This window comes from Nycticebus coucang, chromosome 1 (genome assembly GCF_027406575.1).
Source record: "Nycticebus coucang isolate mNycCou1 chromosome 1, mNycCou1.pri, whole genome shotgun sequence".
Classification (NCBI taxonomy): domain Eukaryota; kingdom Metazoa; phylum Chordata; class Mammalia; order Primates; family Lorisidae; genus Nycticebus; species Nycticebus coucang.
This window is the reverse complement of record NC_069780.1, coordinates 12,209,425-12,236,424: the sequence shown is the minus strand read 5'-3', so window position 1 is coordinate 12,236,424 and position 27,000 is coordinate 12,209,425. Positions and strand designations below refer to the sequence as shown.

General features: G+C 42.2%; 1 protein-coding gene across 2 annotated transcripts in view; it reads right to left on the bottom strand.

The window, feature by feature from the left end:
* Positions 1-2,024: 2,024 nt before the first annotated feature.
* The window catches only part of ENOPH1 (enolase-phosphatase 1), a 30,921-nt gene continuing 5,945 nt past the window's right edge, over positions 2,025-27,000 (bottom strand). For both annotated transcript variants that reach the window (XM_053594045.1, XM_053594067.1), the window contains exons 2-6: positions 15,452-15,553; positions 12,896-13,098; positions 10,488-10,620; positions 8,910-9,033; positions 2,025-3,619 (exon numbers count right to left, since the gene is read on the bottom strand). In XM_053594045.1, coding sequence (XP_053450020.1) covers positions 3,480-3,619; positions 8,910-9,033; positions 10,488-10,620; positions 12,896-13,098; positions 15,452-15,553 — 702 coding nt within the window. In that variant the 3' untranslated portion in view covers positions 2,025-3,479. The remainder of the gene's footprint in view (positions 3,620-8,909; positions 9,034-10,487; positions 10,621-12,895; positions 13,099-15,451; positions 15,554-27,000) is intronic.

Sequence of the window (27,000 nt, the reverse complement as noted above, 5' to 3'; positions counted from 1 at the left end):
CTCACCGTTTTCTTTTTCTAATGTGACTTAGGGGGAAAGAGGAGAAGAGGAAATATTACTGAGTGAATTTCATTCAGAATTATTGCCATTTTTTCTTTTTTTGCATTTTGGCCGGGGCCGGGCTTGAACCCACCACCCCTGGTATATGGAGCCGGCATCCTACTCCTTGAGCCACAGGCGCCACCCTATTGCCATTTTTTCCAAACTACTCTGACTCTTGAGATACCCTGCTATTGGCTTGTAAGGACAAATCTAACTATATACCTTTTGCTCTCTTAATGCTACCTCCTAGTTCCATCTGCTGTGTCTGGTGGACTCACCCTGCATAAGGTCTCTGGAGCAACAGCACCATCTGCTGGCCAAAGGCTGCAATAGGCCGGGGGCTTCCGACATTTCCTTGGGCAATGCTAAACCTGACATTAGTTAGGCTTAGCAACTAACCTTCCAATACCAAACAGGAATCCCTGCTGCTCCAAGAAGGTTGATAAAATTAGAGAATCCTTTGCCTGAGGCTTCTCCTCTTGAAAACCAAGTTGGGTTTTGACCCCAAATTGGAAATCAGTGCCATTTATGGGAGAGAAAATGACTGAGGAAGAAGACCTAGATTAATAAACATGAATAAAAAGTCATACCTAACTTGAAGAGGCCTCCATCCCCTGTATTCATTCTTTCTCTGTAAGCCAAGAGGCTGAGAAAATGTAGTGCTTTTATTCTCTTTTTGGAAGTTTTCTTCCTCCTGCTCTTCCATCTGGATTCATCTCCTACCTCAATACCCACCATTTTTGTCAAAAAAAAAAAAAAATTTTTTTTTTTTTTTTTGCAGTTTTTGGCTGGGGCTGAGTTTGAACCCGCCACCTCCGGTATATGGGGCCAGTGCCCCACTCCCTTGAGCCACAGGCGCTGCCCACTTTTGTCAATTTTTTAGGGGTAACACATAGTAACCATGTATTTATGGGGTACCGCGTGATGTTCCAGTATATTGTGTATCACTACCCACTTTCTTAGGCCTTCCTCCCCCCTCTTAACCAATCTACTTTACCTTTCAAGCTCTTCCTGAGACCCTTCTCCATCATGTTGAATTGTGAATGAGTCTGTCTCAGGACCTAAGAAACATTCCATTCACCTTTTTTGTCCTTTCCTTTTGTACCCCACTTTCACAAACTGGGTGTGATATTTCAACTTTCTCTTAATTCCTGAATCTATCTATTTTCTGTCCTCACAACTAAGCATAAACTACAGTTTTCCTGATACCCTTTCCATCATGGACAGTAAATCTACCTCAGTTCTCTGTTGGCTACATAACAAGGACTTCCTTTTCCTTAAATTCCTTTGTAATCTAGAGCCTAGTAAGTAACGTTCTCTTCTTTCTTCCTTACTTTGCCAATTACTCCTTTAAGAGAAAGGATATTGAGAAACCCCTTTTTGCCATCTGCTCACGGGAACTTTTCAAAATAATGTGTGAAGTTCATCTTTTTACTACCATGTGTGTGGGTTTGCCATCATTTACAAATGACTCCCATTTCCAAGATTTACTTACACTCACTTCCTTTTTTTACTCATATATTTTCATAGTCATTAAATTCCTTAATTGGCTACCAAAAGATCAAAATTATAACATAAAACATATCCCCTATCCTCTCATATTTGCCTGAATTCACTGTCTTTATTCAAAGCATTTCTCAAACTAGTCCTCCAGGATTCATTAGTTTTTTTCCTTGATTAATTCAGAGAATAATGGCCTCCTCCAAGCATTACCTTATACAAGGGATATTCAGAAAGCATCTAGCCAGTAATAGGGAAAATAGAGGCACACAAGCCTGGATACTTTCCAGACAGCCCTTATATGCCTCAAATATAAGATTCTCAAACATCTAAGAAATCCCACTTGTACCCTGAATGCTTACTATCCAAATGAAATAGTAACCTTATATGAAAACACAACTCAATTTCCCATGGCACTCTATTAAAGCACAGACACTACACACACAATTAAGGCAGAAACTATAATAATATTCTTTTTTTCCATCTCAGTTTCTCTTTTGCTTTGGCAGCATGTGGCATAGTTCAAGAACCTATATAAAACTGAGTGAAGAAGAAAATACTTTTATTAATCACAACATGAAATTGGCATGACCACCTCATTAGAACTCAACCAGGATAAATAGTGCTGCTATAAAATTTACATTTCTCACATCCATTTCACAGGAAAATATTACATACTGGGGCTTTTCTTGATCTTATAGACTGATTTCAGTAATACCATGTTTTATTAATAGTAAATAGCACTTACCATATATTCTCTAAGTGTGCTAAGAAGTAGCTAGAAAGGCAACTAAGTATAAGATCTATAAAGATCACAACTGGCAGAATTAGGACTGTTTTGTTAAACACTGAGAACTGCATCTCTATTTTTGCCAGTTACACAGGCGTACCTTTGTCACTGGTAAAGCACCTTCTTGCCACGGGTGCCACAATCATCAGCAAGTTTCTTCTTAAGTGACAGATACTTGATTGATCAAGACTCGAAGTTTCTTTCCCAATTTTGCTATCTTTTGGTGCAGAAACAAATACCTTTTGTCTTATGTATACAGGGAGATAAATATTAAAGGCAGCTTCTGTAATTTCTAACTCACAAATGAACAGGAGCAGGGCAATGAATTACTATTAGAAATAAGTTTTGGAAATAATTTTAGTTTTTAAAACAAGGCTTCTGAATAATTTCTCAAAACTAGCTTTCCATTTTGGTACACAACTTGATACAGTTAACACGCTAGATCTGTATGTTAGCAATTTCTTCTATCAACCGCACTGTGCCCGCGTTAAGAGTTAGCAAAGGTGTCCAACCTGTGACCCATGGGCTGTGTGTGGATTATTTGAGGCCTGTTTTGCTTATCTGTGGTGTCAACTATCCCCCAAATTACACACAGACCGTTTTATGCTCATTGGCTTTTGCTAAGTGTTTGTATATTTACTGTGTGGCCCAAGACAATTCTTCTTGCAATGTATAGCAGGAAAAAAAGGGTTGGACGCCCCTGGGTTAGAGTATTGTTTCAAACAATTTCTACGTATAAAGCAGTGGTTCTCAACCTTCCTAATGCTGCGACCCTTTAATACAGTTCCTCATGTTGTGACCCCCCTAGCCATAATATTATTTTCGTTGCTACTTCATAACTGTAATTTTGCTATTATGAATTGTTATATAAATATCTGATACACAGGATGTATTTTCATTGGTCGCGACCCACGGGTTGAGAACCGCTGATACAGAGCATCTTTAAGGAAGTTTCATTTTCACTGAACTGAGACTTTTTTCTCACTTACGTGTCATGGAAGTTAATGTGAGCATACACACACATACACTTGCATACACATGTGTATATACGTGTATTTTTAAAGTAAGTTACTTTTACCATTAGAATAAAACTAGACACTACAGGGACAACTCTGTGAGGCGGAGTGGCCTCCTTAGCGATGCTTCTCTAGGTTGAGGAAGGCAGGTAGAGGTCGCTGAAGGACGTGATGAGGCTGTAGTAAGTCTTCTCGTCATCCGTCAGTCCCGCATTGCCAGGTCTCACCACCACAGCCACGTGCACGTCTGCCTCCTCGGCAGCGCTGGCCTCTGTGAAAATCAGACTATGTGTCAGAAACACCAAACAATGACGTCTGAGTATTTGTTGACTCAAAACTATCAGGACATGGGAATAGAAGAAATGAATCTGGCCCTGATCTGATCACTGCTGAAGCTATGAAACAGGCACACATATTACTCTCTTTCACGTGTGTTTTACTTTTTCCATAATACAGTTTTTAAAAAATGCCTAACTGTATTTGACAGAACAGAAAGGAAGCTTTATGATAAATATGAATGCCAAAGGACAGAGCCACGTTCTGTCCCATAGTTCTCCTCCATTCCTTCCCAGGACAGAGCTGTCTCCCAAAAGGCAGCCTGCTAATGATTAATACTAAGTAAGCAGAGTTAGGAAAAAAGGGATCCTATGACTTAACCAGGTCAAAACATCTGCTCTCACCTCCAGATCCCAAACACATCGTGCCTCCTACCCAGAAAGAAGCGAGAGAGAGGGGGAAACAGGCATACGTCTGTGGCAAGAGACAGGACTTACTTGAACAGACAGCAAAACTAATAAAAAAATCTGGAAAACATTCTATGGAATTTAGATTTAACATGATTCTCAACCTTTGGAAAAGAGTTGCAGCATCTGGGTGGTGCCTGTGGCTCAAAGGGGTGGGGCGCTGGCCCTATATGTGCAGGTGGTGGGTTTAAACTCAGCCCTGGCCAAAAACTGCAAAAAAAAAAAAAGAGTTGCAGCACCTGAATGGATTAACTGAAGGGTACAGAGCTGAGAGAGGTACGAAGTTCCTGGAGAGGCTCCGCAGGACACAGCTGCTTTCTCCCTGACCACCACCTTCAAGTATCTTACTTTCTGCTCTGCTTATAAAACAGAGACTGCCCCTTGAGTGTGGGAAGCCTTCTCAGGCAAATTTGGCAGATGCCACTCCCTCCAGCAGGAGAGGCAGCTGTCTACTCACGCCTACTTCCCACCTAACTCTTGACCACGGTGAAGCCACCGCAGTGCATGTGGGACCTGACGCTGGCTAGCGGCTGTTCCACTCAGGCTTCTCACCAGCTAACAACGGAGCAAGTTTTATCCCCAAGCATCTAATTGCTCTATTGGTGTAATATTGAGACACTGAACTAGTATTTGTTGACTCAAAACCCAGGATCCCTTTCCTTTCCTTTCCTCCGAGGGGAAAAAGTCTCTCAGTTCTCTTCCATACCCGCTTATTATTTGAGATATCAACTTAGTCTTCCATTCGGCCTCAGCAGGAAAGTCTGGGCGAGTGACACTAAATCACGAGAACAGAGACAGCTCCTTGCTTCACCCCAGCTACCCCACCCCAAGTTCCAACCCTCTGCCTAATCAAGTGTGGGGCTGGCAGAAGACAAGGTGCAGGAATGAAACCTCCTTATGGAGAACTCAAAGGAAGCCAATTTCATTTTGGGGCCAACTTGGGGATTATTTCTATTCTCCAAAGTTAGGAACCTAAGGAAATGACTTACATGAAAAGAGAAAGGCCTGAAATTATGTATGTACTATGACGCTAAACACAATAAGGCTACGAGAACAGAATATGAAGAAACTAAGTGATCGTAGTGCAGGGTTTATAATAATCAATATAATCAAAAAGCTGGGGACAAAACAAGAGTCTGGGGAACCACGCGTTCAATCCCAGAACTGGCTCACTTTGAGGGGAGCTCTAGGCACAAAGCAGATCCTTAATTCTAAGCTTTCAAAACTGACCAGAAAAAGTAGTGGGGAATTAAATATATTAGCACCTCCACAGTTGACCATCTCCTCCAGTTGACCTAATGTTGCCACAGTACAGTAGGCCTTATGGTGATCACCTCTTTTACTGACCAGTGTGTTATATTCCCTGTGGTCAACTTACCAAGCTTCTAATGTAGATGGCAAACTGCAGATTTTCATCTCCAACAACCTCCTTTATGTGAATGATTAAAGAAAAGCAATTCAGGCTCAGCGCCTATAGCTCAGAGGCTACAGCACCGGCCACATACACTGACGCTGGCAGGTTCCAACCCAGCCGAGGCCTGCCAAACAATGACAACTACAACAAAAAAATAGCTGGGCATTGTGGAAGGTGCCTGTAGTCCCAGCTACTTGGGAGGCTGAGGCATGAGAATAGATTAAGCCCAAGAGTTTGAGGTTGCTGTGAGTTGTGACACCACGGTATTCTACCGAGGGCGACATAGTAAGACTCTTATCTCCAAAGAAAAAAAAAAGAAAGAAAAGCAATTCACAGATTAAACAACTAAACTCACCAGGACAAGGGCTAATTCCTTTCCATAAAGAGCAAAAACACAGTAAATGGTCTTCAAATTATCACTGGTCACAGAAACGGACGGCACATCCCTACTCTTCACTGATAGCAAAGCCGCCTTTCTATCCCACCACTCTAAGCCCCCAAAGTCACTCAAGATATACTGCAGCTTGAGCTCAGTAAAAGGTTTCTATAGGGAAACGCGACAGGCAAACATTCAAAGCGGGCGCCAGATGAAACGGCTCACACTCAGTGACAGCACTCTTCCCGTGGCCTGGCTACGCTGCTCTCAGTATACGTGTCTGTCTCTCTCCTTCACTGCAATCAAATATGTGAATGTAAAGCTTTCCAGAAAGTAGAAATATGAGCTGACAGTCCGTAAAAATGCTTGGGCTTTGAAGCTAACGCAAGCCAGGACATGTAGGATGGGAACTGATCCCCATTAAATCTGCTAAATTTTCAAACCTCAAAATAATAAACAGCTACGAATCGGTAATGTCTACCTAGGTCAAAAATCCCAGTCTAGTTTTATCAAGGACTAGAATTCCTATCTTTAACAAAGACATCAATAATTACCGAATGTTTACCATATGTCAGGTAAAATCAAGCCTGCTCTACCTCTATGAAGTTATAATTTCTTTAGGTATTACATGATATATGCTGATTAAGATTTTTTTTAAGCTGCTTAGCAAATTAGTTAGTACCTGTTTAAATACCTGTAACTCTTGCTTGCCTATCACAACAGACCAAACGCTTAAGGGTCAGCAGAACAGAAAGAATATAGCTTGAACACACTACTTCAGGTAAGACCCCTTTACCAGAAGTCTGGATTTTCTTTTGGCCCTATCTCTGAAAATTCCAGGGGGTACATGAGACTCTAGTTCTATGACAACAGACAGGAGGGGCTGGAGAGAGGGATCCGGTTTACAGACTGCTAAAGCTGTCTCCAAGAGGCCCGGAGTCACATGGAACCAACTCCTCCCATCCCCCCTTTCCTAATCCCCTTCCTAGCCTGCTGTCACGGACAGTTTGTCAGAAGCGGCTGCACAGTACACAAGGCCCTGCTCTGGGCATAAAGAGAAGGTGTGACCTGGGTCTCAGGGAAATGTATAATCCAAGGCAGAAGAGAAGAAACACGAACACGTAAGAACTGCCCTCAGATACAAGTGAAGTTACAAACATGCCAACAGTAGGCTCACTGGCCGATGCACAAACTCTGGAGGGAAGAACCAGACAACCCAAAGGCGGAGGCAGGTGTGGAGAGACAGGAAGACCTCACCAAGCAGGGGCTTTCAGGTGCGAATGCAAGACCACCGCCCCCAGCATCCCCCACCTCTTGCCTGAGTATCTCCTACCTTTTCTGCCTACTTCTCCCGAGGACTCTTATTCTTATGTAGATGCTTGATTATGTTTTCCATTTCATCAAAACTACTCTTGAAATAACTTATATGGGCAAGAGAGTACAGTATATACATTGTTTGGGGCATTCAATCCTTAAAGAAATAATGTATATGCTAATATACTGTATATAATAAACAGGGCCATGCAGGGTAAAATACGTATGTCTTTATATAGGAGACTCACATACAACGAAGCCTGAGATTCACAAGCGGAGGAGCGCCTGTGGGGGAAGCATGTGTAGGAGCAGAGACCACATGCGGGAAGGCAGGTATGAGGCCCCTGCTCAGACACCAACTGGAAGGATGGGCAAAACTGCCTGACCTATTTATAGTTCTCTTCCTTCTGTGTGTGTGTTTTTGCTGGGTACGTACAGCTATAAAAAGTCCACTGTAGGGCGGCGCCTATGGCTCAGTGAGCAGGGTGCTGGCCCCATATGCAGAGGGGGGCGGGTTCAAGCCCAGCCCCGGCCAAACTGCAACAAAAAATAGCCGGGCGTTGTGGCGGGCGCCTGTAGTCCCAGCTGCTCGGGAGGCTGAGGCAGGAGAATCGCCTAAGCCCAGGAGTTGGAGGTTGCTGTGAGCCGTGTGACACCATGGCACTCTACCAAGGGCAATAAAGTGAAACTCTGTCTCTACAAAAAAAAAAAAAAAAAGTCCACTGTAACTTTACTGTCCTTAAAAACTATCCAGCACCTGCCCTCAGACTCCTGCCCGCACGGTCCTTCCTACCATGATGCCCCTTAATCTTCTGTTATCTTCCCACATCAGCAGTGTGTACGTGTATGGGTGGGAAGCCATGGGTAAGGAGTTCAAACGAGAATTAGTCTGTCCAGTGTCACTTCCCCACACACAACCCTCAAGGGCTGGTAGATGAAGAGGTAGGTAGATTGGCTGGTTCACTGTTTCTTTTTACAAAACTTTTATTTTTCAGCCAGGCACAGTGTCTCATGCCTGTAGTCCTAGCACTCTGGAGGCAGAGGCAGGTGGATTGCCTAAGCTCAGGAATTCAAGACCAGCCTGAGCAAGAGCAAGACCCCGTGTCTACAAATAGTAAAACCAGCCAGGCCTTATAACGGGTGCCTGTAGTTCCAGCTACTTGGGAAGCTGAGACAAGAGGATCGCTGGAGCCCAGGAGTTTGAAGTTGCTGGGAGCTATGACACCACAGCACTCAGGGAGGGTGACAAAGTGAGACTCTGTCTCAAAAAGAAAAAAAGAAAAGAAATTTATTTTTCAAGGTTTCACATAACCTTCTTTGAAAAGAAATTTATTTTTCAAGGTTTCACATAAACCTTCTTTGAAAAAGCCATGTGCTGGCGGTGCCTGTGGCTCAGTGAGTAGGGCGCCAGCCCCATACACCGAGGGTGGCGGGTTCAAACCCAGCCCCGGCCAAACTGCAACAACAACAACAAAAAATAGCCGGGTGTTGTGGCGGGCACCTGTAGTCCCAGCTGCTCGGGAGGCTGAGGCAAGAGAATCGTGTAAGCCCAAGAGTTAGAGGTTGCTGTGAGCTGTGTGACGCCACGGCACTCTACCAAGGGCGGTACAGTGAGACTCTGTCTCTACAAAAAAAAAAAAAAAAAAGAAAAAGCCATGTGTTTGTAGCACCAGGTTCAGTGCCTACCCTGGAGTATGTAAGTTTGATTACTCACCTGGAGTAACATCTGTCAGAAACAAAATGTTGTTGGTTGAGCATCCAATGCTGTTGGCAATCTTCCGGTAACTCTCACTCTCCACTTTGTGTCCAATCTTAGTATCAAAGTGACCATCAACAAGCTGAACCAAGGGCAGAAGAAAGACTGACCATATGAATACACTCAGAATACACGGGACTTCCTTGCCTCACACCCCTACTCTCTGAAATACGTGATCATCACAGAGACTGCATTCATTCAACAAATTTTACTGAAAATCTACTCAACAGAGAATATTACAGAGGCTACAGAAAGTAAATATAAAGATTTACTAGCTATTTACATAGCAATAAATCTTCGGAAGAAGAAAACTTCCAGCTCGACTTACATAAGACCATTTTATAATTTGCCTGGATTGCATTAACATTTACTCTATCCAAAATCACTATGGCACCAGTTCTAAATAAATAAATAAAATACACGTGTCCTATATTTTATGCTTAAAATACTATTTGCATTCAAACTACTTATTGGACTGAATTTTACTCCTAACAAAGTCTCAACATTATCCTTTTGATCCTACAACAGATTTCTCCAACTTGCCTTGTTAATGAGCAGTCCCTTCTGAAATAAAATCTGTATCTGTACAAAGAGCCACAAATAAATCTACCTTTGCTCTGCTGCACTCAAGGAGCCTAGGTGTTCCTCAGGGCTGTGCACAAACCCACTTTGCATCTTACCTGATTTTATTTTATTTATTCATTTATTTATTTTTTGGAGACAGAGCCTTAAGCTGTTGCCCTGGGTAGAGTGCCATGGCATCACCACTCACAGCAAACCTCAACCTCCTGAGCTCAAGCAATTCTTCTGCCTCCACCTCCCAAGCAGCTGGGACTATAGGCGCCCACCACAATGCCTAGCTGTTTTTTGGTTGCAGCTGTCGTTGTTTGGAGGGCCCGGGCTGGATTCGAACCCGCCAGCTCAGGTGTATGTGGCTGGCGCCTTAGCTGCTTGAGCTGCAGGCACCCAGCCTTGATTTTATTTTTTAAGACACAGAGTTAACTTTATTTAATAACCTTATGTAGAAGAAATTATAAATGCAATATAATTAAAAGTGATTCTTTTCTTCTTACTTAATTTTAAACAACCAAAGAAAGCATTCCATTAGTTTCCTTTAGTTATTGATTTTCTAACACCAGCAAAATAGCTGATTTACATGCTATCATGTTACGTGTGTACATACAATAGATGACTCGCTACTATTTTCATCAAAATCACTTACAGCAGCTATTTAAATATAGATTAATGACCCTGTCCCAGACCTGCCAATTCAGATCTGCTAGAAAGCAGAGCCCAATGATCTACATTTTAACAAACTACCCAGGTAACCTTTATACACAACAAAGTTTAAGAACCTTTGACCCCAAAACAGATACCAAATAAAACATTTCTTCCTCCCCTCTAATGTATTCCCGTTTTTCCACTTCTCTTTACAACCTGCTGAGCATATATAAGTGCAATTAATGTGACTATTGACATAGCTTTTAAATATAATACATTCCAAAGCCAAAACCCAAAGGAAACCAAGTAACCTACCTCAAGAATATCTCCCTCTGTAGAATGCCCAAATAACAGTTTCTGTGCCTCTACACTCCCTGAAGAATAGATATACACCTTCATTCCAGCCTCTCTCCACTTCCTGACTGCTGGAACTACGTCTGCGAAGAACCTAGAGGAGAGACCACCAAGTTAAAATGCAGGACCACATCACCTCGCCAGAGGAAACCAGTCAAAATAACACCATCTGTTTCTATTTGTACCCAGCTGGTAATTTGAGAAGCAACTCCATGGGACTACGAATTCCTACAGTTCTGATAAACTAATAGGTCTTGCCAGAATTCCAGGATCACAGCAGAGTAGAAAAACAATTTTAGGTGGAGAACAGAAAAACTATTCACTTTTCCTCCAAAACTATTTTGATAGATAACGACGCCAATGACAGAAAAAAGGGACTGTAGATAAAGGGATGAAACAAAAGAGTAGTTTGGGGGAGGCCGGGTGGGTGTAGTGGGTCACACCTGTAATCCCAGCACTCTGGGAGGCCCAGGTGGGCAGATTGCCTGAGCTGAGGAGTTAAGAGACCAGTCTAAGCCAGGGCAAGATCCTGTTGTCTACTAAAACTAGAAAAACTACTTCTGGGTGTTGTGGCTGGTGCCTGTAGTCCCAGCTACTTGGGAGGCTGAGCAAGAAGATCACCTGAGCCCAAGAGTTTGAGGTGACTGTGATGCCACAGCACTCTAGGAAGGCGAGTGAGACTCTGTCTCAAACCCAAAAGTATAGTTTTTTAAATTCCCAAGGAACTCAAAAAAGCACACAGCAGCAATTATGTTAAACTATTATATGATTTCTGATGTAATTCACAAGAAAAGGTTAAATTACATTCAGTACGTTTTAAGGGGACATGAGAATGCTGTAAGAAAGATCTGCACCCAAAATGATTGAAAAAAAGATTTGGGAGCTCAAAGCTACAAAACTGATTAGCTAAAAATGAAACTACATTTTTTTTGAGACAGAGTCTCATTATGTCACCCTCAGTAGAGTGCTGTGGCATCATAGCTCACAGCAGCGTCAAGTGATTCTCTTGCCTCAGCCTGCCAAGTAGCTGGTACTACAGGTGCCCACCACAATACCCAGCTATTTTGTTGTTGTTGTTGTCATCGTTGTTTTGAGAACTAAGAAAACCTAACATTTTAGTATAAGAAAAAAAATACATAAGTAGCAATTAAGAGATCAGCCCTATGTCACATGGCAAATTTCCAAACAGCATCTGATTTTCTGACTGCTGACACTCTCTTATATGAATGTCACGGTGTCTTCTATATTCATGGAGGAAATAACACCACAAAAAGGTTGAAAAGAGAAGCATAAGGAACTTCAGTTGTGAAACCAGTTATCTTTAAAACATTAAATAGAAAATGGCAACCAGAAATCTTCCACTGAACATGTATGAATGGGCTTAGCATGTGCTAACTGAAGGACAGATCAACATGCTGAAAGTCAGGACACATAATCACAAGTGCACTAACTTTCTTTGCAGTCATGGACCCAGAATTTCCCATATTAAATTTGTAGAGATTGTTACTGCTCCAAAGCAGTACCTTAGCTGTTTAAGGTCATATATGCCAAGTCCCTGGTTTTGTAACTACAGAACAAAGATCACCAGAGGGCCCTACTAGGAGACCGTCTCCTGGCTCTGCTCTTTTGGGTCTTTTACTACATGAACCCAGCGGATAGTCCCAGATGTTTGGCATATCCTGAAATTTAAAATGTAGAAGCTCCTTGTAAAGTATATAAATAAAACAGTTAACATCTCATTTGTCAGAAATACAGGCAGCTGGAAATGTTCTTAAATCTCAGGGTTTACATCAGACAACAGACTAAAATCCTTAGTGCCATAATCTTATTAAGAAGTTCTCAGCAATAGTATAACTCACCTCAGGCAGAAGTATTATCAGGAACTCTACAAACAAGACTAAAAGCATCTGTGGAAGTTGTTCAAAAGAGCACAGTAAAAAGTAGCAGTGCAGACATTCTCTGAGTGACCCCAAAACAATGGAGTACATAATCCCAAAGCATTCTTACTCTCTAACAGAGCAAAAAGCAGGTAACCAGTGTTCCTGGAAAGCAGCCCAACATTCCTGTCACTCATGTGCTGAGGACCAAGTATGACTTAGTTCAAGGCAGTTTTATAGGAAGCTGTTTTAAACTGGGACTAAAAGTCTTTCAACCATCCCACAAAGCCAAACATGCAGGTCTGTGGATTTTAGCTGGGTAAAATGCTTTAGCTCAGCTTTGAAAAAATAAAATAACTTACTTGTTAGAATAAAAAGAATGTGGATTTAATCCATTTTACTAATTATTCAGCTTATACTGGGAAGAAAGGACTAGAAAAACAAATTGGGGTTTGAGGCTGGTGAAATGTTTGGCCTGACGTGAGCACGTACTCTGCTTTCATGCGCCCGGCAGTGAACGCCGCCCTCCACATGTGGCCCTGCAGCTGTTTGAGGGCAGTGGTCTTTCGGTCCAGAGACATCTGCCAGCACACGTTGTCCACCACAGCCTGGATCATCTGCTGCAGGTCATCCACTCCATTCCCAGACGCTGCAGGGATGGGAACAGCCCCATCCAGGTGAGCATCTTCTTCAGCCTTTAAGTCAGAAAAGCACAGTCTTTTTTTTTTTTTTTTTACTCTAAAAATGATCGTTTAAAATGAGACCCCAAAACCAAGCAGACCAATTTTCTCCAACTATCATTAACTGTAACACTGCTCCAAGTTAAAGTTTCATACACTTTGGAGCTGATACAAATGGTTCCTGAAAGCAACTGGATTGATAAATGTACATTACCTTTCCTGGACTGCTGGAGCTGTCAATCTGTCATTCTGTGCTCTTCCATGGTGTATGCTTGAGGAGGTAGAGCACAGAATGACAGAATAAGATAGTTTGCTGACTGACTCACAAGGGTCAACAAACCAGGACTTCAATTAAATTTGATCACTTTCTCTGCACTATAACTAAGTGAAAAAGAAACAACGAAAATGTCATAAATTCGTTTATGCCTGGAATTCAGTGAAAAGAAGCTAGTGAAGTACTGGGGTTGGTTCACATTCAGTTTCCTACAATTGCCCACATCTTGCAAAAATGGTACTAGTCATTTAGAACTTGACCTTGTGACAATGCAGTCTAACCTCTAAAGTACATGTATATGTGTACAGTTGTTTACTATAATAGGGAAGTATGTATGATTCAACAAGGGTTGCAACAAAAAAAAGAGGTAAGGGAGGACTGCACCTAAGTCTTCACTTAACATCATCATAGGTTCTTGGGAACTGTGAATTTAAGTGAAAGACATACGGAAGTTTCTCAAATATCGGGTGGCGCCTGTGGCTCAGTAGATTAGGCGCCGGCCCCATATACCGAGGGTGGTGGGTTCAAACCGGGCCTTGGCCAAACTGCAACCAAAAAATAGCTGGGCGTTGTGGCGGGCACCTGTAGTCCCAGCTGCTCGGGAGGCTGAGGCAAGAGAATCGCTTAAGCCCAGGAGTTGGAGGTTGCTGTGAGCTGTGTGAGGCCACAGCACTCTACAGAGGGCCATAAAGTGAGACTCTGTCTCTACGAAAAAAAAAAAGAAGTTTCTCAAATAATGTTTTTTCCTTCAACATCATTTTGCTATAACATTGATGAGAAAAAAAAACTGGTCTGATGATTGTTATACATCATTTTACTTAAAGTCTTCCAAGAACCTATCAACCTACCGACAATGTTAAAGATTTACCATATTACAGATTAACTCTCAGTATCCAGAACATTCAACAAACCCAAATACTCCACTCTCCAAAGAATATTTCTATATTTCCAATCCTAACTCCACATTAAAAAATATACAGAGAACATACCATGGTATCCAATATAGAAAACTAACTAAGGCTTGGGCAGCGCCTGTGGCTCAACAGAGCAGGGCGCCGGCCCCATATAACGAGGGTGGCGAGTTCAAACGCAGCCCCAGCCAAAAACTGCAAAAAAGAAAAGAAAACTAACTAAGGCCTGGCGAAGTGGTTCATGCCTGTAATCGCAGCACTCTGGGAGGCCGAAGTGGGAAGATAGCCTGAGGTCAGGAGTTTGAAATCAGCCTGAGCAATAGCAAGACCCTGTATCTGATAAAAACAGAGAAAATTAACAGGGATGGTGGCTGACCCCTATTGTCCCAGCTACTTGGGAGGCTTAGGCAGGAGGATCGCTGGAGCCCAGGAGATTGAAGTTGCAGTGAGCTATGATGACACTGCACTCTAGCCTGGGTGACAGAGCAAGACCTTGTTAAGATAAGACCAAGACAGGACCAGACAAGGACCAAGACAAGGACAAGACAAGACAAGACGACTAACTACAACATAACTGCCGGTGAGTTTAGCTCCACACAGCACTTAAGATCTTTGCCACTGAAGCAATTTCAACAAAAACAAGAGCAGGAATCCGCAGCACAGCATGCAGCACACGGCAGACTGAAGAGTGGGAGGAAAAAGGGAGCAGCAGGAAGCTCACGAGACTCGGCAACCGTGAAGGCCGGGCCAGACTGCCCAGGCATGAGGCGTCTGGAGGGGAGTGCGGGTGTGAAGACCCAGGAGCACTGAAGAGGGGCTGCAGGGGCTCATGCCAGGGGGCAGGAGAGAGTGGAAAATGACGAATGATGTGGCTTGGAGAATATAACGAAAAACATAGAGACCACACAAAACCCTTGCATTCCAACCAGAAAAGGCAAGTTTCATGAATATGATTTTTTTATGCAATTTAAATAACTCTACAAAGAGGCAATTCTAAAGACAACAAACTGCCATGATCTGGCCTTTAATTAAGTCCCATGAATTCCTGAGAAGGCAAGTTGTTGCAACTTCTGTCATCTGTGAATCAGGGCACATCTTTGAAAGTACGCTCAGAGGATATTCTAAGTCCCTAGGTACCCTCAACTCTAAGACACTTGGGAACGTGAAACAGAAATGTTCCCACCTGTTTCCTCAAAAGACTGACGTCCTGTTGGCACTCCTCTTCTTCCCAATGTGTCTGCAGATACTCTTTGACATTTTCTTTGATGTAAGGAAATAAAATGTCCTAAAGAGACGAGGGAAAAAAAAGTTAGCTTTTGTCAATTGCACAAAATTCAGTTCTTCTACAATCTCACCTTACCTAACTCCAACGAATAAATCAGTGGAACTCTATGAAAATTGCTGCTGTGGATTCATGAGTGAGACAAAGACCAGAAACCAACGAACTAGACCAAGGAGGTAGCAAACTACGACCTGCAGGCCGACGGTGCTCCACCACCTATTTTTGCAAATGAAGTTGATTTGTTTTGTGACAGAGTCTCACTTTGTCGCCCTCAGTAGATTGCCGTGGCATCATGGCTCACAGCAAGCTCAAATCTTGGGCTCAAGTGATCCTCTTGCCTTGGCCTACCAAGTATCTGGGACTACAGGTGCCCACCACCACACTTGGCTAGTTTTTCTATTTTCAGTAGAGACCATGTCTCGTTCTTCCTCAGTTGGTCTTGAACTCTTAAGCTCTCCACCTGCCTCGGCCTCCCAGAGCCATCATGCCCAGCCCAAAACATATTTTTTAAAGCTAGTGCTTACTGCCCAATTCTGCCCAGTGAAAATTTCCAGCCTTCTACAATAATCCCAGAAATAACCATGACAATAAATGTTATAATCCATTCATAGACAATTTCAGAATACTATGGTATGACAAACATGCTACAATAAATCCAGGATTCTACAAATATATGTGTGGGTATTTCTGTCCAGCAGGCTTGTAAGGGGTAGTTAGGCCTTAGCAGTACATATAACAAAAGGCTGCATAACTAAAGCAAAGTGTTTGCCTTCAATGCCTCTAAATGCCGGAGGGGATACTATGCAAGCAGTAGTCATATTACTCTTACACAGCTCAATGGTACCTTAATTAGAGAGCTCCATTAAGGGCCAAAATTGCTAAATATCTAATTAAAGAAATTGCTTTGTAAATGTTTAGAAATCCAGATATGGATGTGCTTTACAGTCAAGCGGCTGCTTTAATACAAAAGTCACAGACTCAATAAAAATAAAACTATTATTATAATATTTACTCAAATCCCCATTGAAGAAAATGGGTAATAAAAGGTGTCTCCTAAGAATTAGAGTACAACTATCGCAAGAAACTATTTTAAAAACCTTCCAAAGGAACCACACAGTACAACTGATGTATAGTATTTGAGAACCTAAAATTTTTCAGCAAGAAAATTAAGCAACACCAAGGTAGTATTGGTGGTTCACTATTTCTCTGCTAATCTCAGAAAATTAAAAAAAAAAAAAAGAAATTTAAGTGGCTGTAAAAATAAATCATATCCTCCAAACAAACAATAAAATAGGTTACAAACAGTATGTAGGACATAAACCTACTGGGGGGGGGGGCATCTAATATACAAAACAAAATCTGGGAGAACAGAGACCTAAACGTTTACAAAGGTTTTCTCTAGGTCACAACAAGAAAACAAACTTTTTTTTTTTTTGTACATAAGCATTTTCTACAATGAAAATATATAATCTTAACAGAGGAAAAAGTTAGGAAAATTTTATCAAAAATAAAAATCATACGTTTGGTTATTGTGTTTTAAATAAAGCTACCCATTACGAAAACAAATTAGTGGCTGTTTATCCTAAGGGTAAAATTAGGGGAAATTAATGCAATGAGCAAGAACAGTCAGTTGTCCGTAGCACTATGACTGAAGACTTTAGTAAAACTCAAATTCCAATCAGAATGACCAGACTGTAGCCTCAAGAGCACAGAGCAGTAGCAACACAGGCAGTGAGTCAGCTCTGCTATAAACCCAAGTCAGACCACTACTTGTGCTGAGCTAAGTTTCTGCACTGGGTCAAAGTCACTTTCTCTGATGATCTTGCCACCTAATATCTTTCTCTGATTAAAGTTGGCCTCCCATGTGGTTTTGCCAGAGAAGTTTAATGTGGCAATAACATTAGGGAAACTTATTTTATTTTTTTTTTTTTTGAAACAGAGTCTCACTCTGTTGCCCTGGGTAGAGTGTTGTGGCATCACAGCAACAGCAACCTTGAACTCCTGGGCTCCAAGTGATACTCTTGGCTCAGCCTCCCCAGTAGCTGGACTTGAGGCATGCGCCACAACACCGGGCTTACAGGAACTTATTAAACCAGATTTCTTACATATATCGATCTTTCATGAACTGGTTAATGTTAAAACGGTCTTCCAGGACCAACCCATCCTTTTGTTTCCTGAAGTGTTGGCCCTGGACCACAATGGGCCTCCCCTCCCCAGGGGAGTGAGCAGGCCAGCGGAAGGTCCCTTTGGTAACATTGCCTCTGTCTCTACTGTGCTTGGTACCTACCTAGTCGCACCTGTGAAGTGGACAGTCTCACATACACCTAGGGTCACTGGAAATTACTAAGGGCACCTTTTTTTTTTTTTTTTTTGCAGTTTTGGCCGGGGCCAGGCTTGAACCCACTACCCCCAGTATATGGGGCCGGTGCCCTACTCCTTGAGCCACAGGCACCGCCCAGGGCACCTCATTTCTAAGTGAAGGTGGAAGCTTCCTTTGTAGGAATAAATAAAATTTTCTTCTTTAGGGCCCGTTCATTCCAAATCATAAATTAGAAGTTATCAAAAAAAGTAGGAAAGTTCATCTACCTTACCATTTGTAGTCTAAGTAAGATCAACAGAAAGAGAAAAAGAATGATTGCTAGCAGTTAAACCAAGTATTTTAAATAATCTCTCTAAAACACTACACCTAATCTCTCTCAATAAAAAAAAAGTACATAATATTAAAGTGTTAGTTGGGAAAACATTCATTTTATTCAAAGAAAGTGATTGTATTTACTAAAATATAAGAACTACTAAATATCTGAACCAAACACAAAATGTTTTCAACAAGAGGCTATTTTGATAAAGCATATATGACTGTTATAACAGTCATATATGACAACCATATACATAAAACTTTTAGGAGTTCCTGAGAGTTTTAAAGAAAACTGCCCCCTATAAAAACAACAAAAAAGTTTTTTCATGTTCATGAATTGTAGTTTTTACCTTGCCCCCTCTCAGAAATAACTAAAGCTAGTCCCTGAGCCTCAGTTTACTTATTTGTTGATAGGTATCTTCCAGAGAGATTACAAGGATAAAATGAGGTAATTTACATCACAGTAAATATCTTCTGGCTCTTTCAGCTCAGATCTGCAGACCTCTGAAATGGGACCACCTGACACTAGCAAACAAAAAGCCTATAGGTACAGTCTTACAGGTGAGTAGAGCAAAGCTATTGCTGGGCAAATCCCCTGGACTAACCAAGGCTGGCACAAAAGTTCAAAAGCTAGCTATTGTTAAACTTTTTTTTTTTGTTTTGAGACAGGGTTTCACTCTGTCGCCCTCGGTAGTGCTGTGGTGTCACACCTCACAGCAACCTCAAACTCTCGGGCTTAAGCGATTCTCTTGCCTCAGCCTCCCAAGTAGCTGGGACTACAGGCACTCGCCACAACATCTGGCTATTTTTTTTCGTCGTTGTTGTTGCAAGTATCATCTTTGCTTTAGCTGGCCCGGGCTGTGTTTGAACCCGCCAGCCTCGGTGTATGTGGCCGGCACCCTAATCACTGAGCAACAGGCGCCAAGCCACGGCTATTTTTCATTAGAGCATTTCTTTTCTTTCTTTTTCTTTTTTGAGACAAAATCTCACTTTGTTGCCCTTGGTAGTGCTGGGCAGCTCACAGCAACCTCAAACTCTTGGGGTCAAGTGATTCTCTTGCCTCAGCCTCCCAAGTAGCTGAAACTACAGGTGCCCACCACAGTGCCCAGCTATTCTTAGAGACAGGGTCTCACTCTGGCTCAGGCTGGTCTCCAACTCCTGAGCTCAAGCAATCCGCCCACCTCAGCCCACCAGAGTCCTGGGATTACAATCATGAGCCACTGCACCCCGCCTATTAGACCATCTCTTAAAATGGTCTTGTGAGTTTTGAATATTTCTAACCATGGAAATGTACTATTTCTTGGAATGGTCCGTGCTGTCTACCAGATAGTTTCAGCAGTTCTGGTATTTGAACTATTACCCAAATATCTTTCCTAAAGACCATACTAGATACTATCAGGAAGTTTCCATGTTCTGGCTGCTACCTAGGGCCACAGAGGTTCAGAAAGGATAACCCTATTGCCCCATCTTCATGGGATAAGCAGGTCAGGACCCATATAAGCTATGTCCCCTTTGAAAACTGAAACCTTAGGAATGAACACTAGATTGCCAATCTACATTCAAAATGAATGAATAAATGTGCTGCTGGTAAGAAAAAGTATCTTCTAAATCCCAATAAGGAGATTAAACTGTAGGCCAGGTACAGTGGCTCAGGCCTGTAATCCTACAACTCTGGGAGGGTGAGGTGGGAGGACCACTTGAGGTCAGGAGTTTGAGACAAGCTAGAGCCATGGTTCTCCACCTTCCTAATGCGGCAACCCTTTAATACAGTTTCTCATGTTGTGGTGACCCCCCCCCAAGCATAAAATTATTTGGTTACTACTTTATAACTGTAATTTTGCTACTGTTATGAATTGTAATGTAAATATCTGATATGCAGGATGTATTTAGACACTTGTGAAAGGGTCATTCAACGACCAAAGGGGTCGCGACCCACAGGTTGAGAACCGCTGAGCTAGAGCAAAGTGAGACCCCCTGACTACTAAAAATAGAAAAAAACAATTAGCTGGGAGTGGTAGCAGGTGCCTGTAGTCCCAGCTACTCAGGAAGCTGAGACAGGAGGATTGATGGAGCCCAGGAGTTTGAGATTGCTGTGAGCCAGGCTGTGGCCATGGCATTCTAGTGTGAGACACTGTCTAAAAACAAAAATTGTAATTAAAGAAAAAAATTATTATCTAATTAAGCGCAATGAATCACATCAAACAACTGAAGGGAGCAAATAATTGAAATAAGGTTTTTAAAAAAGCATGATACTATGATATTACAAAATGGAGTAAGGGAAACTCAGTGAAAATAAAGAAAAAAACAAGAAAAATGAAGCACAACAGACACAAAACATCTCTATTATCTCCAGTGAGCCCCAAAGAGGTAACCTGTCAGGGTTAGAGTCCTAGCGCCTAACAATGGAGGGGTCTCCACTCCTTGAATCCTCCCAACATCCCTGCAAGGTAATCCCTTTTTAATAAATAAAAAAGCTGAGGTTCAAAGTGGTTTCGCTGCTGGTACAGAGTAAACCCAAGCCTATCAAATCCCAACACCTGAAGCCATAAGCTCTTGAGTGTGAACTTCAAGAAGCACCACTCACTAGGGTCATCTAACTCCCTGGATCTTGCTACCACATTCCCTATGGAAATTTCTCAGGGAACACTGGTGTCTTAAAGAGGTTTCAAGGGTGGCGCCTGTGGCTCAGTGGGTAGGGTGCCGGCCCCATATACCGAGGGTGGCGGGTTTGAACCTGGCCCTGGCCAAATTGCAACAAAAATAGCCAGGTGTTGTGGCGGATGCCTGTAGTCCCAGCTACGCGGGAGGCTGAGGCAAGAGAATCACCTAAGACCAAGAGCTGGAGGTTGCTGAGCTGTGACGCCATAGCACTCTACCAAGAGCGACAAAGTGAGACTCTGTCTCTAAAAAAAAAATAAAATAGGCGGCGCCTGTGGCTCAGTCGGTAGGGCGCCGGCCCCATATACGGAGGGTGGCGGGTTCAAACCCGGCCCCGGCTGAACTGCAACCAAAAAATAGCCGGGCGTTGTGGCGGGCGCCTGTAGCCCCAGCTACTCGGGAGGCTGAGGCAAGAGAATCGCTGAAGCCCAGGAGCTGGAGGTTGCTGTGAGCTGTGTGATGCCACGGCACCCTACCAAGGGCGATAAAGTGAAACTCTGCCTCTACAAAAAAAAAATAAAATAAAATAAAATAAATAGATTTCATGCTAAGAAAATGAGATTTTTATTCACTGGCAGTTCTGTAATATTTCCAATGATAGTAACAATACAAGTTACAATGCAAGGGATAATAATGGGAGTAAACTGTCAACATTTACAAGGCCCTTATCATACCAAGCATTTCTCTTTTCTATCTGTAATTACCGTTCGTGATCTTATCTAATCTCATGACTTTAAATACCATTTATTATACATAGTTATGATCCCCAAATTCTTAGCTTAAGCCTGGACCTCTTCCCTGAAATCCACATGATTTTTTTCCAACTGCCTACCCGATATCTCCACTTGGAGGTCAAATAAGCATCTCAAACACATCTGAAACCAAACTCTTGATTTTATCCCTTTACCCTCTCTCCCCCTACAGTTTCCCATCTCAGAAAACAGCAGCTCCATCTTTCCAGATGCTCAGGCTAAAAAGAGAGGAGTTAAGACAACTCCAAAGTTCCCTCATACTCCACATCAAGTCAGTCCATCCATCAGCTCGACCTTCAAAATACAGTATTATGTCCAGAACCCAATCACTTCTCACCACTGCCACTGCTACCAAGCATTCAAACTTTACTCCATTAATTAACACATGGCCCCCATGACCTCATTTCAATGCTCATAATAACTCTATGAAATAGGTGCTACTATTTCCTCCATTTTTCAGAGACACACAAAGGTTAAGTATAAATTAATAAACTGAGATTTCAGTTTATCAATCAGATCTTTTTTTTAGTTTGTAGAGTCACATCCTTAGAATCTTATCCTCCTCATTGAAGGAATCCAATTAGCTCCCTGAACTTATGAGTTGGACTCACAAAAGGCCCAGCCCCGGGAGGGAGTCAACCAGTCTCTTGTGGTATACCAGCTTAATTGTCAAACACTGGTCTGACCAGGAGCTCCAAAATTCCACCAAGGTCCTAGCGCCAACATTCTATTGGTTTCCAAAATGCTTGTCTTAGTCTCTCTTTAGCTGATAAAGGGTATCAGCTCCACACTTTTTAGACTTGAGAAAAAGAACTTGTTAGATCACATAATGAATCAGTAGAAAGAAAGTCAAATTAGGAAATGAACCCATTATGTACATACATAGAAGACAAAGAACCCCTTTCTGTCTTTGAAAAGAAACCCATTTTTGTGAAATGGTGTCATTTGGGAAAGGCCCAGGCGGGCTTCTGAGGAGGGAACTACTAACTTCCCTCGGCTTGCAGAGAGCTGACGGAGAACTGGATCCGAGAGGATTAGAGCAGGTCGGCTTCCACTCCTCTTCTGAGCTCTACCTTCATGAAAACCAGTTTTGAAAATCCAAACTAAGTTGATAAATGTGAAATTCAGAAGTTTTATATAAAAATGTTTTTATAGTAAGAAAGAATATCTTTTTCTCTTTAGTGGAATGGTGACATGGTGTGAGCTGAAAGGATGGAAATTTTTAAAGAACCATTAGACAAGGTAGGAATAAGGATTTTCAGGGCTAAAATAGGATATCCTTTAAAATGTTTATATGAGCAAGATAAAGTCCTACCTATGTATTAAATAAACATACATATATTAAAGTTGGTATCCTTTTCTTGCATCAATTTGATTACATATCTTTCGAAGAGATATCAATGCTCTGGTAGGCCAAGGCAGGTGGATTGCTTCAGCTCATCAGTTCAAGACCAGCCTGAGCAAGAGTGAGACCCCATCTCTAAAAAAATAGCCAGGCGTTGTGGCAGGCACCTGTAGTCACAGCTACTTGGGAGGCTGAGGCAAGTGAATTGCTTGAGCCTAGGAGTTTGAGGTTGCTGTGAACTGTGACGTCACAGCACTCTACCTAGGGTGACAAAGTGAAACTCTTGTCTCAAAAAAACCCACAAAGACATCAATTACTTTATTGTATACACACAAAAAATTCAGATGGAATATTCACTAAACTTGTAATGGTCACTCTGGGTGGCAGACTATCCGGGGCTTTCGCCTTCTACCGTCACTCTCTGCATTATGTGCAATTTTATAACAAGGGTGAATTAATTTGGGGGGGGAAACATTTGAGAGGGAAAATAATCACTCTTCTTTATCTTTTCCATCCTCACATTAACAGTTCCTACAGAATAATGTAGTTAGCTTTTCACCTTAATTTTGTTAGTAAAATTTTCTGTGTTTTATGCTTTTAATTGCCATTATCAGCTGGTTTCTTCCTCTAAAATTTGTAGGTTTTAGAAATGTTAAGTCAATGTAAATGCCATTCTAGAAACTTTCGATTAAATAGCACGCTGTTCAAATTTGATACAATAATACCTTGAGAAAATCTGAAATACTAAGGAGAGCTGAGGCTAGGAAAAACTTAATCCTAGTCCCTCCCGTGCCCATTCTGAAATGAATTATTTCACCATCGCCAAGCATTTACTAAATGCCTTATGTGCAAGCACTGTCCCTGCCCTTGCGGAGCTATCTACCTACCTTGGAAGAGAGAACACACAGCCAACATCACAGGTCAGCATCTGCTACAGTGGTGAATACTGCACGTGGCCCTGACAATAAGTGCACAGGAAGGAGGGAGAAGAATTCCCACTTAGTTCCTTTGATTTTAGAACTTTCTGCATTCCCACAGCCCAGCACAATAAATACTTCGGAAGTTAAGAAGTGACCCTTTAATACAGTTCCTCATGTTGTGGTGACCCCCAACCATAAAATTATTTTTCTTGCTACCTCGTAACTGTATTTTTGCTACTGTTATGAATCATAATGTAAATATCTGATACGCAGGATGTATTTTCATTGATACAAAGGGGTCACGACCCACAGGTTGAAAACCGCTGGAATAGAGGGACAGAGAATTAGAAAATCCAATTAGAGTTCAGGAGTTGAAACTTTATCTCACAGCCAATGGGAAGCTACAAAGGATTCTGACCATTCCAAGACAACTTGTTGATGTACTTGTCTTCCTTACTAGGTGGCAGCGAGGCCTTAAGGACTTTAGATCCCTAGAAGAGCCTGACACATGACAGGTACTCAAATAAATGTGAGAGACAGGTAATAAGACTGATTAAGCTGGAAAGAAAGATTAAACTAGTACCATGATGTGGAACGTACTGAAAGAATAAGAGACCAGAAATTAATGCCAGATGTGCTCTCTCTCCACCTCTGACAGAGATTCTCCAAAGACTCCTTTTCTTGTTTCAAGATGAATTGACAGGCTTGGAGCCTGTAGCTCAGCAGCTAGGGCGCCGGCCACATACACTGAGGCTGGTGGGTTCAAACCCGGCCCAGGCCTGCCAAACAACAATGACAACAACAACAAAATAGCTGGGCATTGTGGCGGGAGCCACAATGGTGGTCCCAGCTACTTGGGAGGCTGAGGCAAGAGAATCGCTTAAGCCTAAGAGTTGGAGGTTGCTGTCCAACACACAACCACTCTACCAAGGGCGACATAGTGAGACTCTGTTTCAAAAAAGAAAGAGAAATATGAAATCAACAAAATCCTCATATACTACCACAGTTTTATCTCCCTTTGGGAAACGTGCCCTAAGCAGTGAAATATGCTGGGAGTGGGGGGAATTTTTAACCCATCAGTAACTACTTACCAAGGCAGTGCTGCCATTCCAAGGCTTCCACAATCTTAGAGATCAGCAATGCTCTGGGTCTCAGCCCTTTTCCTCACTGACTCTTCATAAGTATTTTCTATCTCCACCATGTGGTATCACCTGCATTAATGGTGTTTCTATAGGGTTTTGTATATTCAAAGGCTTTTGGATTCTATCTCATTCGATCTTCATCCCAGCTTTATAAGGAAGGCAGACCTTAGTACCAACCCCATCCTTGCATATGAAAAAGCCTAAATTCATAGACTGAACAAAGACAGTGAAGGTGACTAACTTACAGTCACTAGTGTCAGTAACAGATAGAAGGAGCTTCTGGTCTGCTGTCCCTTGTGGGTAGTCTTCTAGCTGTTTCTATTGAGGGCAGAGTGACCATCATACACTTCTCAGTGCTGACAACATGAGAAGTGATAATATTTATCAAACAGATGTTAACCAAAACTGGAAGACAACTATCAGAGCACACAGGCTCTTTCCTGGAAGGACCATAAAATGTGGCAGTTTTTATAAAAAAAAAAAAAAAAAGGTCAATTTTGACATTCCCCAACTATGCTTTTCTAAAACACATTTTGTAATATAAAGGAACACAAAAGCAAACGAAACCCTTGTTAAACAATCAAGAATCAGGCTCACGCCTGTAATCCCAGTATTCTGGGAGGCCGAGGTAGGTGGTCTACTTGAGCTCAGGAGTTCAAGACCAGCCTAAGCAAGAGTGAGATCCCTGTATCTACTAAAAATAGAAAAACTCAGGCAGGAGGATCATTTGAGCCCCAGAGTTTGAGGTTGCTGTGAGCTACGATGACACCATGGCACTCTACCCAGGTGACAGAGACTCTATCTCAAAAAAAAAAAAAAAAAATCAAGAATAAATTAACTATTTCTAAAAGTGCCTTAACATAAAATACATTCCAAAGAAACTGCATTAAACACCAGGAAAAGCACACAAAAGGGAATCAAAACATTTTATCATTTTCCTTTCAATCAGTGGGTATTCAGTACTTCAAATATGTATTATTTAGAGCATTAAGAATTTGTCTTAGTTCATATTTTCTAAGAATTCAGTTTGAGATTTCTTCTTTTCCCTTATTATTCAAAGCTTTGCCAAATACTGTATCTCATTCTCTTTTTTATTTGTGTAGATTTACGGGAGGCTGAGGCAAAAGCATCGCTTAAGCCTAAGAGTTTGAGGTTGTTGTAAGCTGTGACGCCACAGCACTCTACCAAGGAAAACGCAGGGAGACACTGTCTCAAAAAACATATATAAATAAAACATATATAAATAAACTCATTTATTTTAAAAGTTTTTTTTTTTGGCCGGGGCTAGGTTTGAACCTGCCACCTCCGGCACATGGGACCGGTGCCCTACTCCTTGAGCCACAGGCGCCGCCCCATTTTAAAAGTTTTGTTATGGCTGGACATGGTGGCTCATGCCTGTAATCCTAGCACTCTGGGAAGCCAAGGCAGGTGGATAGCCTGAGCAAGAGCAAGGACACCCCCACCCCACCCCCAATCTCTAAAAATAGAAAAACTAGCCTGGCACTGCCGCAGGAGCCTATAGTCCCAGCTACTCAGGAGACTGGGGCAAGAGGATCACTTGAGCCCAGGAGTCTGAGGTTGCTGTGAGGTATGGGGTGACAGAGTGACACTGTATCTAAATAAATAAATAAAAAGTTTTGTTGGGGCTCAGCGCCTGCCAGCCACATACACCTGAGCTGGCGGGTTCGAATCCAGCCCGGGCCTGCCAAACTACAATGACGGCTGCAACCAAAAACAATAGCTAGGCATTGTGGCAGGCGCCTGTGGTCCCAGCTACTTGGGAGGTGGAGGCAGGAGAATTGCCTGAACCGAGGAATTGGAGGTTGCTGTGAGCTATGATGCCACAGCACTCTACCCACAGCAACAGCTTGAGGCTCTGTCAAAAAAAAAAAAAAAAAAAAGTTTTGTTGGGGTGAAGTTTTTACTAAATGTTTATGGTGGTCTTGTGAGATAGTTATCACCAATGTGCAAGTGAGGAAAGTGAGACTCAGAAAGATT